Source organism: Trichoderma gamsii, assembly GCF_001481775.2.
Source record: "Trichoderma gamsii strain T6085 chromosome Unknown Scaffold_23.2, whole genome shotgun sequence".
Lineage (NCBI taxonomy): Eukaryota > Fungi > Ascomycota > Sordariomycetes > Hypocreales > Hypocreaceae > Trichoderma > Trichoderma gamsii.
Window position 1 is genome coordinate 556,675 of NW_020171360.1, and position 12,985 is coordinate 569,659.

The window sequence follows — 12,985 nt, forward strand, 5'->3', positions numbered from 1 at the left end:
TGTGTACGGCTAACACCAACAGCGTCTCGTCTACCAAGCTGAGCTGCGTGTACCATCAGCTTACTTCGTTCGGCGTTTCAATGAGACGATTCCATCAGTAAATGGCACAATACGCCAAGTTGAAGAGACGATCAGACATTGATATGCGTTCAGTGGAACGTTCTATATTAGAGGGAGCTTGGAGCAATGTTCTATGGAGCGCAGAAAAGAAGAAAGATGCGCAATCATTTCTTCGATCTGCGATGATATACAATGACATTTGTCCCATCCTTGAGAGGCTCATTTCGCGGCTCCCATGTAAACCCTCCAAGCTTAGGCATCAATACCCACCATACAAGCCAGTATACAACGGACGCCGCCAAAACCGAGATACCCACGACTGCGTACAGCCAATATGGGAGACTGGTGTCACCTTTGCCGCCAGGTGGTCTCAAGAATGGAGCCACAAGCTGGAATGCCTGTCCTGCCATGAAAAACACGGCAACAGGCAGCCATACTTTGAAAGGACGCGGCGCATTTGGCTCTTTCCAGCGGAGATAGAACAATCCTGCAACGACAAGGAAGTTGATAACAGCCCCTGGGTACCCCTCAACGTCGAGGATAAAACTGTAAGCGTCTCCAAACGGGATGGCAACGATGACGATGAAAGAGGGGATGAAATGCAGAATCAAGCCAGCGCTTGGCGAGCCGAACGGCCATGATGAGGCCCAAAATCGTGGAAGGGGAATAACTCCTTCTTTCGCAAGTTCCTGGTTGACGCGAGATTGGGCAAATGTTACTGTCAGCACATTGCCGTATGCAGAGAGAGCTACAAGGACACTGGGGAACTGTTAGCGGAACTATACGTTTGACGAATGCGAGGATAGTGTGTCCGCGACTCACCTGAGCGCTCTCTGAGCGGAAGTTCCAAACACTTTTCCCATAAAGAATGAAGCAACTGTGGTTCCGCTCGCCGCAATCTCTTTCGGTGTCGCCGCAGAAAAGTAAGCAACGTTTGCAAGAATGTACAAAACGCCACATGTCGAGAGACCCAGGGGACCAGCAATCTTAATAGTGCGAACGGGATCTTTCACCTCGTTGAGCACATACATGGCATTGGACCACCTAAAGAAGCATGTCAGTATGAAAACCGCTGCTCTAGTCGAATCAGAATATGGTATTTACCCTGCGAACGAGTTCAAGACTTTGAAAAGTGCTGTTGCATACGGGTTTCCGGACTTGGCAGAGCCAGCAAATGCATCGCGAAAGCTTGCGTGAGGATCCGGAACTCGTGAAACGCCTCCGCCGAGAACAACCCATCCCGTTATCACAATGAATAACAGAAGAACAAGTTTCAAAATGGTGAAAAAGTTCATTCCGTGTACTCCAAGTTTCGGAATAAATGTATGAATCAGGGTAACCGAAACGATGACTCCAATGGCAATACCTCGCTCTGCCCATTCCGTAACAGTGTGGTTGGCCGCTACTAAAATATTGGATGCAAAAACGATACAACCAGAAGCTATGGCACAAACTTAGACTATGTTCTCACTGTCTCGCTTTCTCAAAGTATAGACTCACCAGTAAAGCCGAGGGCGATAGCTTGAACAGCAAAAACCGTGGTTATGAGCATCTTTGGCCGGCGATACGCTGCTTCGAGGTACACTTTCTCGCCGCCGCTTCGGGGGATCATACAGGCGAATTCAAGCCAGACGCAAAGGCCCGAAATCGAGAGCAATAGTCCCAGAACCCATAGGAACATGGAGGCGCCCAGAGATCCAACGCCATTGATGATTGACGAGGGGGTAGAGAAAATGCCAGTGCCGATGATTCGTCCGATACTAAAGCGGTATTAGCCATCGTGTAGAGTCTCTAGGAGAGGCGGAAACTCCTACATCAGCGAGGTGGTGCTGAATATGCCCAGATGTCGACCAAGTCCTCCTGCAAGATACTGGTCGAAGGTCAATCCTCCCACTTCCTCCTTGAACTCGGCTTCGTACCGCGTGTCATTCTCGTTTGACCCGAATACCGCTTCGTTTTTCGAATGCGCTGGAGAGTCGCTGGTGGCCATGTTGTTGTACGGTCCCTGGGCCAGCTACTGAAGAAGAGAAATGTATCCTCCAGCAAAAAGACAAAATGATGGTCGCAGACGTCGCATCATAAACAAAACAACCCTCCCTGCCTTACGGTCATAGTGTCTCACGGACCTGCCGAGAAGGTGTGGTTGCACACCAACAGCGGTCAGATTGCGTGATCGTTATCGAGCGCTGCCTGGACATCAGAGCGGTCGTTTTGCGGCGATTGTCCCACTCCCTCAATAGTGACTAGCCATTCTCATAGAGCAAATCCTGTCGATGTAACCCAAGTTATCGATTTGAATCTTGTTTGGACTGGGGCAGTTGGAACTGCCACTTTTCTACGAGCGGTACCTGAACGCCAAGATAAAACAATTGTGTATCCATTACGCATTTTTTCGTTGACTTTGAGGCTTCTACTTCCAAAGGCAGTTAGTATGATCGCCCGGGTACAATTACTAGCTCTTGCGCCATGCTGTTGGGTGGACGGCAGAAGCCGGTTTCAATGCAAGGAGTTGTCGTGGCAAACAGTAAGGCAGTTTTTGCGTTTCTTTGACGATTTTGTTCAGGTTTGTTGCCATTGACTACGATCTCCATACAAAAAAGTGTATTTGTAGTTCATATCTGGCAAGCTTCGATTTCGAACTGCTTTGGAAGCATAGTACGGTCAAGACTACGGCCCGAGCATTGCTGACCAGTGAGACTGATCGCGAGGTACTTCCCTAAACCAGCTAGTAATGGATGATGCTTTAGCTTCCTAGCTACGCATCGGTTCTGTTCAATGGATGGAGAAAATGCGGATTGGCTGACTGCCAGCTCTCGAGCGGCAGGATGTTGCCGATGCGTAAGTTGGCGATTTGGAAACCTACAAACAAACGTCAAGACGCATTCGCAATACAGTACATATCATCGCTTGGATATGTAAAATATTGCTTGCGACAGTTACCTATACGCCGTATCTACATGTCAGCATAGACCCATGCACGCGAGCAGCAAGGTGTTTTGGCCACGGATTGGCTCGTTGATCCTAGACTAGAGCTTTGGCCCCATGATGTGCTCGTTAACAATTCTGGCGCAACTGCTGGCGATATCCGAGCTTTTCAGCCAAGTGGGGGAAATCCATTCACGCGATCTCAGAGATCGGACTGCTATATATGTCTGAACAACCACTACGGTTATGAAGGTTTCGCGGTAAATTTTGCAGCGCAGCGCTCCATGACAGCTTGCGTATCGATGCGAAATAAATGATTGCTGATTTCAAACTCGAATCTGGTGTACGTCATTGTCTGAGCGTTGCAAATCTGATGCGGGTTAAGCGAGAGAACTGTGGTGACTTATGTCCTGGCCAATTTGAACATTGATCTGTCTTGACTTCACATTACAAGTTTACAAGAGAATGCGATGCGAGTATGAGGCATCAGCTTAGTTACTTATAAAGTCTACCCATATTCTCACGGGAATCAAGTACCACAAAAGCTCGAAAACTTCATCTGGCGTTTTGCAGATTATTAAACCATGCCTCCCAGCTGCTTTGCCGATTAAGACGCTCGGCACGATGTAGCCATGACCAATATGAATATAAAGAACATCTCAGAGTCTATCAAAGAAGTCATATAACAGGCGAAATTTATTCACTGCAAATAACAATCTTTACATCATGCGAAAGTAGTATAGAACATCTGTAATCCCTTTAGATGTCTCTAATACGTCTCCGTTCAAGCAGCATACGCAAAAAAGATTAGGAGCACCGAAACCAGGTAGAGGGGCTTCCATCATGACTATATATACAATATTTGCAAAGACAGAAGTTTCATGAGACCAGAATTGTAATAAAGTATCATCTTGGCAATGCCAACCACGAAATTAGCACCAGTTGAGAGATCCGAATGGCAGTACTTACTCTCGCGCGTTTGAGTTCAATGTCTTGAGGCCAAGTTCCTCACGTGTATAGCTGAATAGTTCCGGCTATGAGTCGTCGAGCGATGCTCGTTCTTACATTGGGAATAGTATTAAAGTTGCCAACCCTTAAGTCAGCCTCAGGTAGCACAATTATCTTGGTCAATGTAGATTTATCTAGCATGGAAAAACTCGCCTTCTCATAGACAAATGCTAGTTATATGAAGTGATGAATACATGTGGCTTAATATGAGTAGTTTGAACCCTCCGCAGGCACAGAAATAGATGAATCGGACTTTGGAAACAAATACTGTTCAATTTTGGTAGTCATATATACATGAAGAACTAAGAGATCTATTTACAGGATCCAAATATATACTAGAAGGAAGAAAATATGTACAAGCTGGGAGAGAAAAGCCTGCTCCCTATTTTCAGGAACCAAGAGCTGCTGAGGTATAGAGCTCTATCTCGGTCAAGTAGCCTTTTACTGGCAAGATGACCACCACTGGCTCGAAACAACGCAAGTGAAGGGAGACTGGCATTGTGTTGGTCCAGTGTATCCCTCACCACCGCATTGGCCCCACTGAGGAACACTGCCGCCAGAGGAGGGAGGAGGAGTAGATCCAGAGCTGGCAGTGGAGGAGCGGGTAACGGTAGCCAAGGTAGTGGAAGCGGGAGGAGGGGAGGAAGCACCACCCAGGTCCGCCACGATCATGTCCAGATATCCAGGGTTTCCAAAGAGCTGAGCCATATCCCACAGCATCACACCAGCAAAGGTATCGTAAGCCTTGGAAGTTGAGATGGCTCCAGCGACTTGATCGTTGGTGGGGAAGTATTGAGCAAAGTTTACGGCATGGACACTGGCCGGAGTACCGACGAGCAGCTTAACGTTTTTGTTAGCACTGACGGTCTTGGCCCAGTTGTCCCAAGTTGCGTAGTTGAACTGTGAAGGGTAGCCAGAAACACCACAGCCGTTGTTGTAGAACTGAATGTTCATCCAGTCAAACGCGACCTCTCCCTGGAGGAAGGATTCGTCAGACGCGTCAGGGTACACGCACTGAGGAGCAGCCGACATATAAAAGGTCTTTGAGGTAGCAGCGGTTGTGAGAGACCGCAGCTCTGCGGCGAAGGGCTCCATGTTGTTTTCGATCGGGTCTTCAAGATCAAAGTCGAAGCCATCGACCACAGCGTTACCGAAAGGTCGGGGGGTGCTGTTGCCGCTCTGGACGGGTCCAAACATGGCCCAAATTTCCTGGGCGGCGGAAACTGCAGCTGACGAGGAGCTGAAACCACTCTCGGTATAAGTCGAGCCAAACAAGCTCATCATGATGGTCTTTCCATATGTTTGCTGGCACTCGACAATATCTGCCGCAACCTGGGGGCAGTCAAGCAGGTTGGGGTCCTGGGCAAAGGATGTACAGTTGTTGCCGACATTGGCAAAGTTCAGGTTAAGGTCTGTGATGCCAACAAGGAAAGACAGGTTGATAACATCAATATCAGGGGCATTTTCGCAGTAGTAAGACAGCCTGTTCTGGCCAATGCTGCCTGAGTTTTGTCCTAGAAGTTTATGCTCGTTAGTTTCTGAGTCGCAGCCAACTGTCTTCAACACCTTTTACAGTTTATAGTAAACTCACCCCAGTATACGACGACATTGTCCTTTGCGTTCGGGTTCCAGCCGGCCAGTGCAACGGGGAGGAGGGACAGCAGCCCAAGAGCGGAAGTGAGGTATAGAGAAGGCATTGTGATCGTCGATCTAGAGGAAAGAAACGGCCTAGAGGATCGGAGGTAGTTGTGTGGCTGATGATGAATTAGGGAAACGAGAGAGCAGATCACATCTTTATATCACCCAGATCGACAGCCGCCAGCAAATTTCCAGAGCCAAAAGCCAGCCAATCCGATAGGGAAGCTAGAATCAGATCTTACACATGTAACATTATGCTGATTTAGTCCAAGGAAATTAAGGTAGGTGCTCTGCTAAGTGAGATATAATCTGATGTTGACAGGCTGACATGGTTACATGAACAGGCGGAGAGCTTCAAGGACCGAAACATTACCACGCTTTCTGTATACTAGTGATAACGATAGCGAAATCCACACGCACTCCTGATTATATGGATTGTAAGGCAATATCAGCGATTACTAGCATCAGATTGATGCAACGTTATGCTCCATTCAAGCCAGGGTGAGGATATCTCTTGTCTAATCGGGAAGGTTGAGAGTACAAAAGCGGTTAGAGGTCTCCAATCGCGCGCTTTTCGACAGCTAAAAATCGGTGCATATGCAGGAACCGTCTCACTCCCAATAAAATGTAATTTCTTTCAACAGCCGCATAAAGTAATATGCGTGGTTAGCTTGTTAGCTGTTAAGGGCGAGTTGTTAGTATATATCTAGGTGTATATAAATGAGCCAAAGCCCCTTTCCACTATAGAGTCGAATGTGTTTCCTATCCTAAAGACACTCCAAGGCCATTTCTCTTAAGAGTGTTTAAGGACTAGGTAGTATCCACGTACACGTTAATGCTTCTTTCCAGTGCCCGGCAGTAATCTTTGCAGCTTCCCCAGACTGTTTAGAATCTAGCCCATTTTGTCAGCTCCGACTTCTAGAGCTTCCGCATTGGTGATAGAGCCTGTCCGGCGGCAATAGCATAACATGCGGTTTGTTCCCGCACGTGGCGGTGTTTTTGCTCTGTAATCTCGGTTAAGACGGCACCGGTGTACTATTAACGCCTTCAAGTTGAAGTTCACGACACTGAAAACCATGCGGTAGGCAGGGACTCAGAGATGCTACGATGGGTCGGCTGAGAAAGTGGGCCAGCGACAGCAACGGCCAGTCACGCGACGCGATATCAGCCGCGTTAGCAATTTGAGTCTACATGAATTGCTACAGTAGAGAAGATATCAGATATGTTGCCCGACTAGATGCTCCTCTATAGAAGATTAGGCATCCCCATATCGCCATAGACACTATTGGCAACTACAAGAGTAGAGCGGTTAAATGAAGCGTCCATCTACTTATGTTTGAGGAATTTATAATGAGAACGCACGACGTTACACCTACAACGACAGAATTACTTACTCATGATGCTGACTTGCTCATTTCTAGCGCATCATCACCTCAAATATGCTACTGGCTGTATTTTCACAGATTCAACAAATAGTGTTTGCATCTGATCTAGCTATTCCATCCTAAGAATAGGGTAACCCAGCATTTTTGAGTACTACTACCTACCTACTAGCAGGGTTGTAAATTCGTTACTAAATTCGTTACTAAAAACGAATGTATTAGTAACGAAACTAATTTTATTCTTTTCAATTAGTAACGAAACTAATTTCGTTTTTCGTTTTTCGTTTTTTATATAGCTTTCGTTTTTTATTAGTGAATTAGTTACTAAAAACGAAAAACTAAAATAAGAAAAAAAAAGCTATTAATTTAATTAATTTAAATTAAAATAAATAATATATAATAAATAATAATAAATAAATAGTATATTTTTAATTTAGTATATAATTTATTTTTCTTATTTAAGCCTTAATCATATATATAAAGAAAATTAGTAACGAAAAACAAATTAGTAACGAAACGAATTTCGTTTCGTTACTAATTTATTTACATATTGAAAACGAAATTCGTTTCGTTACTAATTTTCCCTATATAAAAACGAATTTATTTTCGTTACTAAAAACGAAACTAAATTCGTTTTTAGTAACTAAAAACTACAATTAATCTTAGTAACGAAACGAAAAACGAAAAACGAAAAACTAATTTTACAACCCTGCCTACTAGAGAGCAGGTGACTAATCCTTTACAGTAAGCTGTTTTACGACGTACAACAGAGCTTATAAACAGTTATTCCCTTTTTTGTGCTTTTACAGTGCGGTTGAATACAGCGCTCTCCTCCAGATAAGTATCTCTTCGCATATCCGCCAATTCTACTCCACAAAGAAAGGCAACCAGGGCAGCTATCGCCTCAATTATACTCAAGCACACACTTATCACAAGAGCCCTGCCACAATAGACCTTGAAAATACTATTGCGTGTAGACAATTTAGACGCGAAAATACACAAAAAAGCAAATACATATTGGGTAGTAGTTGGAAAATAACAAAAGACAGTAAGCAATCTGACGTATAATACCAGCTCGCGGCTAAATTCAGCGGTTAGCTGAAGGATGGGGATAACTTTCTGTTTACTCATAGCCGATATTTCAACGCTAGCTCTCCAGGGGCATGATAAGACGGCACCTTCATCTCCAATGCCTCGCCAGAGTAGCCCAAGTCCTCTGCTACCAGCATAGCTGCCTTTTCTCCGATCAACAGAGCGGTTGAATACCTATACCGTACTTAGTTCACTGCATAGCAGCAGAAAAGAGATAGAAGAGACTCACGTGTTACAGCCCACGTTGTCGGGGCAAATACTGAGATCAGCAACCTTGAGGCCTTTGACGCCGTGTACGTTCAGCCGCTCATCAAGCACACCGTGCCTCACGATGCTGTTACCCTCCTTCGGAGCCATTGAGCAAGTGCCCAGACTATGCCAAGTACTCTCCACATGGCGTTTGACCCACTCTTCAATGGCCTTTATGTCTTGAGAGCCATATTTAAGCTCTTGGCGAGTGTTAACCTTGTTTGAACTCAGAATGTTGGCACCAGCCATGGTGTCGGCCCCTGGAAGAGGAGAGGACCAACTTCCGTGGCCAATGCCTGCGGACAGGTTTCCAGGAAGCGCATAGGCCTTGGTTGTGGCTAGGTCCATATCATGAGCTCTTGCAGGCGAGTCGTAGTCAAAGAATGGGTGCTACAAAGCGTTAGAAACACCAGAGTTACAAAACTCAAGAAGGCTGTACGAACCATATTCTCCACCTCTCCTGCATAGGCATCCATTCTCCTTGCCGTTTCCCTGGATTTAATGTATCCCCATACCATGGGTACCATGTCGCGCTCGTCATTCATGAAACCACAGTCAAAGTCTGGAGAATCATACGGGTCAGCACTCTTGATATGGGTACTACCCCTAGAGAATGGGTATTCCAAGAAATGGAACATGGTGAAGAATTTTCCGTTTGGCCTTGAATCATTGTCAGCGGCGGATAGATCTCTCGATTCCGAGCACTTTTTATCTTACATCAACATATGGTCGCCGAACCAGCCTGATATGACGCTGTAGTGCATCACTGGCTTATCCGGTTTGTCTTTGAAGTAGCTTGCCCAGCCATCTTTGAAGTGGGGAGTTGGCCAGCTTTCGAATTCTTTCAACTCTTGCTCCGTAGGGCGAATCTTTACACCCGCATCGATGCCGTTGGTTGCGAGAGGTCCAGTTCCTTTCAGATGCCACTCATCAAAAACACCTATATCAGATGATTGTCAATAAGCAAGTGAATTATCTCAGGTTTGTCAAAGATTGACATATAATTGTACATGTACTCACGTCTCTGTACTTCAGGGTCCCCTCGGACAAAGTCGTCAAAGGTTTCGACATCGGGCTTGGCTCTAAAGACCGAGAAAGTCAAGTAGTGATCCTGGAAGTTCAGCCCCACTCCAGGGAGGTCAACCAAGCACTTGACGCCTACGTTCTTGAGCTTGGCTGGATCGCCAATACCCGATCTCTGGAGAATTAGTGGAGAAGACAGTGTTCCACCCGATACGACGATCTGCTTGCGAGCGCGGAATATACGAGTTTGCGGCTGGCCCCCAAGAGGCTTGGTTGGGACAGTTTGCACACCGACAGCTCGTCCATTCTCGATGATTACTTTGTCAACCTTTGTGTTGCAGGCTAGATATAAGTTGGAGTGAGCCGCCCGAGTGGCGTGGATATATGCATGTGCACTATCGCTTCGCCGTCCCGTATCGCGATTGATCCACTTGAGCCAATGCTCGGCGCCGTGGCCAGTGACTAGATCTTGGAGATCGTCAACGACAGGGATGCCTTGCGATTCTGCAGCTCGAAGGAAGTCGTCTTTAATTGGATACGTGTAGTTTCCGAAGGACACCTTGATGGGGCCTTCAAAACCGTGAATGTCTCTATTTTGACTTGCTCTTTGATACGTCTCATGCTTCTTCATGAGCGGCAATAGTTCCTGGGTCGTCCAGCCTTTGGCTTGAAAGTCGTCATAGTCGGAGGCTGAGGCGCGGGTGTACATCATGAAATTAATTGATGAGCCACCTCCCAGAATATGAGCACAAGGTACAACGGCTTTGCGACCAGCAAGCCATTTAGACGGACGAGACTCGTAGAAGGAGGCTGTCTTTGAGTCCAGCTTCATGTTTCGCGGATATATGCCGGGACGGAAAACCCAGGGATTGTTGAGGTTACTTTCCCCAGCCTCAATCAAAAGAACCTTGAGATTGTGATCTAAATTGGCCAGCCTGTTATAGTTAGGACCACCGTTTATGATGCGAATAGGGTCAACCACTTACCTGCCCGCGACTACACATCCACAACTTCCACCTCCTGCCACAATGATATCGAACTCCTCAGGCAGCGAACTGCCATACCCTGAGTACTGCGTTGTCATCTTTGTGGCTCGGCTTCACTCTGAAAGCCTAACTCAGATGTAATAAAGTTGCTCCAACTATCGTGTGAAGTCAGTGGCGGACCTCTTGTCTTAAATAGATCTCTGGGAACACGCATGTCATCGCTGATTGTGGCCAGCGCCTTAAGACTCTGGAAATCGGTGGTCTCACTTGTCCGAAGAGCCGAACCATCATGCGTATCCCCTCACAAAAAAGATACGACCACCAATTGCATTTTGTGCCACGAATCACCAACGTTCCATTCACCCGTCCAGACTCGCTGCAGCATCCAATGAACAGGCGTAAAGCAAGTTGGTGTGCAGCTTTCCGGGTTGCATAGCCAAGACTTGCGGGGTGATATGCAGTGCCTGGTGTTGAGATGGCCGTAGGAGGATTTAAGTGTGACATTAGTAGTGATATAATTTTACACGTCTACATTGTTCTATCTTAATTTAAAAAAGTTGCCATACTCTCTCTTACTCAAATATCGGAAAGTTCATCTTCCATGCTTCTAAGCTTCTTACTACGTATAGTCAGCTTGAAAGAATACCAATAACTTGTCTTATAACAAACATTATCCCGAATAATTAAACCTGTATTGGTGGATTAGTGATATGTCGAATATGGATCCTATTCCATGGCTAACATTGACTGATTGAGAATAGTTGCGGCAGGCACGGATGAAATATTAGACGACCTCTCTCCGCATCTCCAGGTGCTCAATCACACCCGAGCAAATCACAGCTACTGTAGGGTTCATGCACCCCGGATTCTCACCAAGCGCTGATTGTGGAGATAAAGCCCCTCATGAGTTTATATCCCCAGGTTGCGTTCTTCTTGCGTCAAGTGCGGGGGAAAGGTATATTCATCATCAGAGTGTAAGCGTAGTTATCTCGGTACGTGACGTATTATTTGGCCTTCTTGAGACGAGACGGCAATTGCCGGTGAGGGGTTGGCTATGCTATGGCAGTTCTTGTGTTTCATTGTGTTCGAAATACGGAATAGCTGATACAAATAGTATCACGGATTACAAAACCAGATGCAAAGGACTGGCTCTCCCCCGCTTGGACACGATGAACTACCCCGAGCATACCAACGCACACTGGCCCAATCATTTTCATCCCACTGACTTCTACTACGTTATGTGCAACCAAGTTCATCCGATTGAAAGTTTCTCGCTGTACACATGCCAGGAATATGAGTATCCTGTAAGTAGCCAAAAGAAATACCAGCTGAAAATTGTATATGATGCATTCTTTGCTAGTAGCTGGGTAGAAGATTGACAGAAAACGGACTGTCGGCAGCTAAAATACCCAGATTGCCAGACAACCTTGTTCAAGGGCTAAGAGGGGCATATTATTCCCGGGCTATCCCCCCAGTGTGTGGTTGAGACGCAGAAGAATCCCGCAGTGTGATAAGGTGAATGCTTCCACCGCGGTATCGATACGCCGTAGTATAAGCCATAATTGAACAACAATCTACGCTTCAAAGGGCTCGTCCAATGTTAGGCTTTCCTTTAGTCCTTCAGGAAAGCTGTTGCTACGATCTACTGTTCCGCAACGGTATTAGTGCACACACACATTTGCCCAGTAGTTGGTAGAGCTGTGCTGGAACAGAAATGCATACAAGTATGAGTGCAAGGTACTATCAAAGAAGGCTGTAGCTCATCTACGATACAGTTTCCAGAGAGAAGGACGTCGATTGATTATTGACGCTAATAAATGCGTGGGAATATTATTCAAGCTCAATGGACGAAATAACGAATCCTGGGTGGCAAGTTTCTGCTTCAATCAGTGTTGGAGGAAGAGGGATTCAATTTGCGGCTAAATCGCAATGACTCTAGCCCATATGCGAACCCTAGACAGTTTCTGGCACATGGTACTCATCTACACAATTTATCCATAGACGAAGCTGCTGGTGTATATTTACTACTTTTGATAGCATCGTCTAATTCTTCCATTTGTTATATACGTACAGAAATCCAGTCATGGTTGGAGGAGCTGTTTCCCTTGAACAACAAATGTACTTACTCATTATCATTAGTTCGCTCACCTTTCACTAAGGCTTTGTTGGTAGCAGTCATGCAGGTAATCCGTCGTTGGCAGTTTTCAGTTCTCAAACGTCTGTCACCATAGAGCTCTATCAACAAAGTAAAAAGGGCGTCAATCAAAAGAGTTCCCAGGTGATAACCATCATAATAATCAAAGTATAAAGCAAGACTTTCGTGGGTGAATTTGCGCGCGACGAAGCATGCACTGGGTGAACAAGTCACATACCGGTCTATCGTATGTTTATAGCAGCAGACCGGCAGTGTTTTATCCCCAAGGCATGGTCTTCAAATCGCCAGGCGTTGATCAATATATGGAGCTCGACATGTAGCGCTAGCCTTACTCTGTGATTCCTCATCCTCTTTGTCTCACTCAGTTTAGCGCCTGCTTTGCAGTCCTTGCGAGCATGCTCTAGCGTTCGGAAATGGCCCCCGTGAATGGGGGCTAAGTTGGTTATTACTAATATTGCTGAGTAGTA

General features: G+C 46.0%; 3 protein-coding genes across 3 annotated transcripts; all 3 read right to left on the reverse strand.

The window, feature by feature from the left end:
* Nucleotides 1-224: 224 nt before the first annotated feature.
* On the reverse strand, nt 225-2,050 carry TGAM01_v206814 (hypothetical protein; the record flags this gene model as incomplete). Its single annotated transcript, XM_018806808.1, has 5 exons — nt 225-819; nt 883-1,104; nt 1,165-1,501; nt 1,561-1,820; nt 1,875-2,050. 5 exons carry the CDS (start codon nt 2,048-2,050, stop codon nt 225-227), a joined length of 1,590 nt encoding a protein of 529 aa, XP_018659898.1.
* Nucleotides 2,051-4,434: 2,384 nt separating this feature from the next.
* On the reverse strand, nt 4,435-5,690 carry TGAM01_v206815 (glycosylhydrolase family 18-1; the record flags this gene model as incomplete). Its single annotated transcript, XM_018806807.1, has 2 exons — nt 4,435-5,507; nt 5,585-5,690. The coding sequence occupies 2 exons, from the start codon at nt 5,688-5,690 to the stop codon at nt 4,435-4,437; spliced, it is 1,179 nt and encodes a 392-aa protein (XP_018659897.1).
* A 2,450-nt stretch (nt 5,691-8,140) lies between these two features.
* TGAM01_v206816 (alcohol oxidase) lies at nt 8,141-10,461 on the reverse strand (the record flags this gene model as incomplete). Its single annotated transcript, XM_018806806.1, has 6 exons — nt 8,141-8,279; nt 8,335-8,744; nt 8,798-9,014; nt 9,072-9,294; nt 9,375-10,312; nt 10,364-10,461. 6 exons carry the CDS (start codon nt 10,459-10,461, stop codon nt 8,141-8,143), a joined length of 2,025 nt encoding a protein of 674 aa, XP_018659896.1.
* Nucleotides 10,462-12,985: the final 2,524 nt, after the last annotated feature.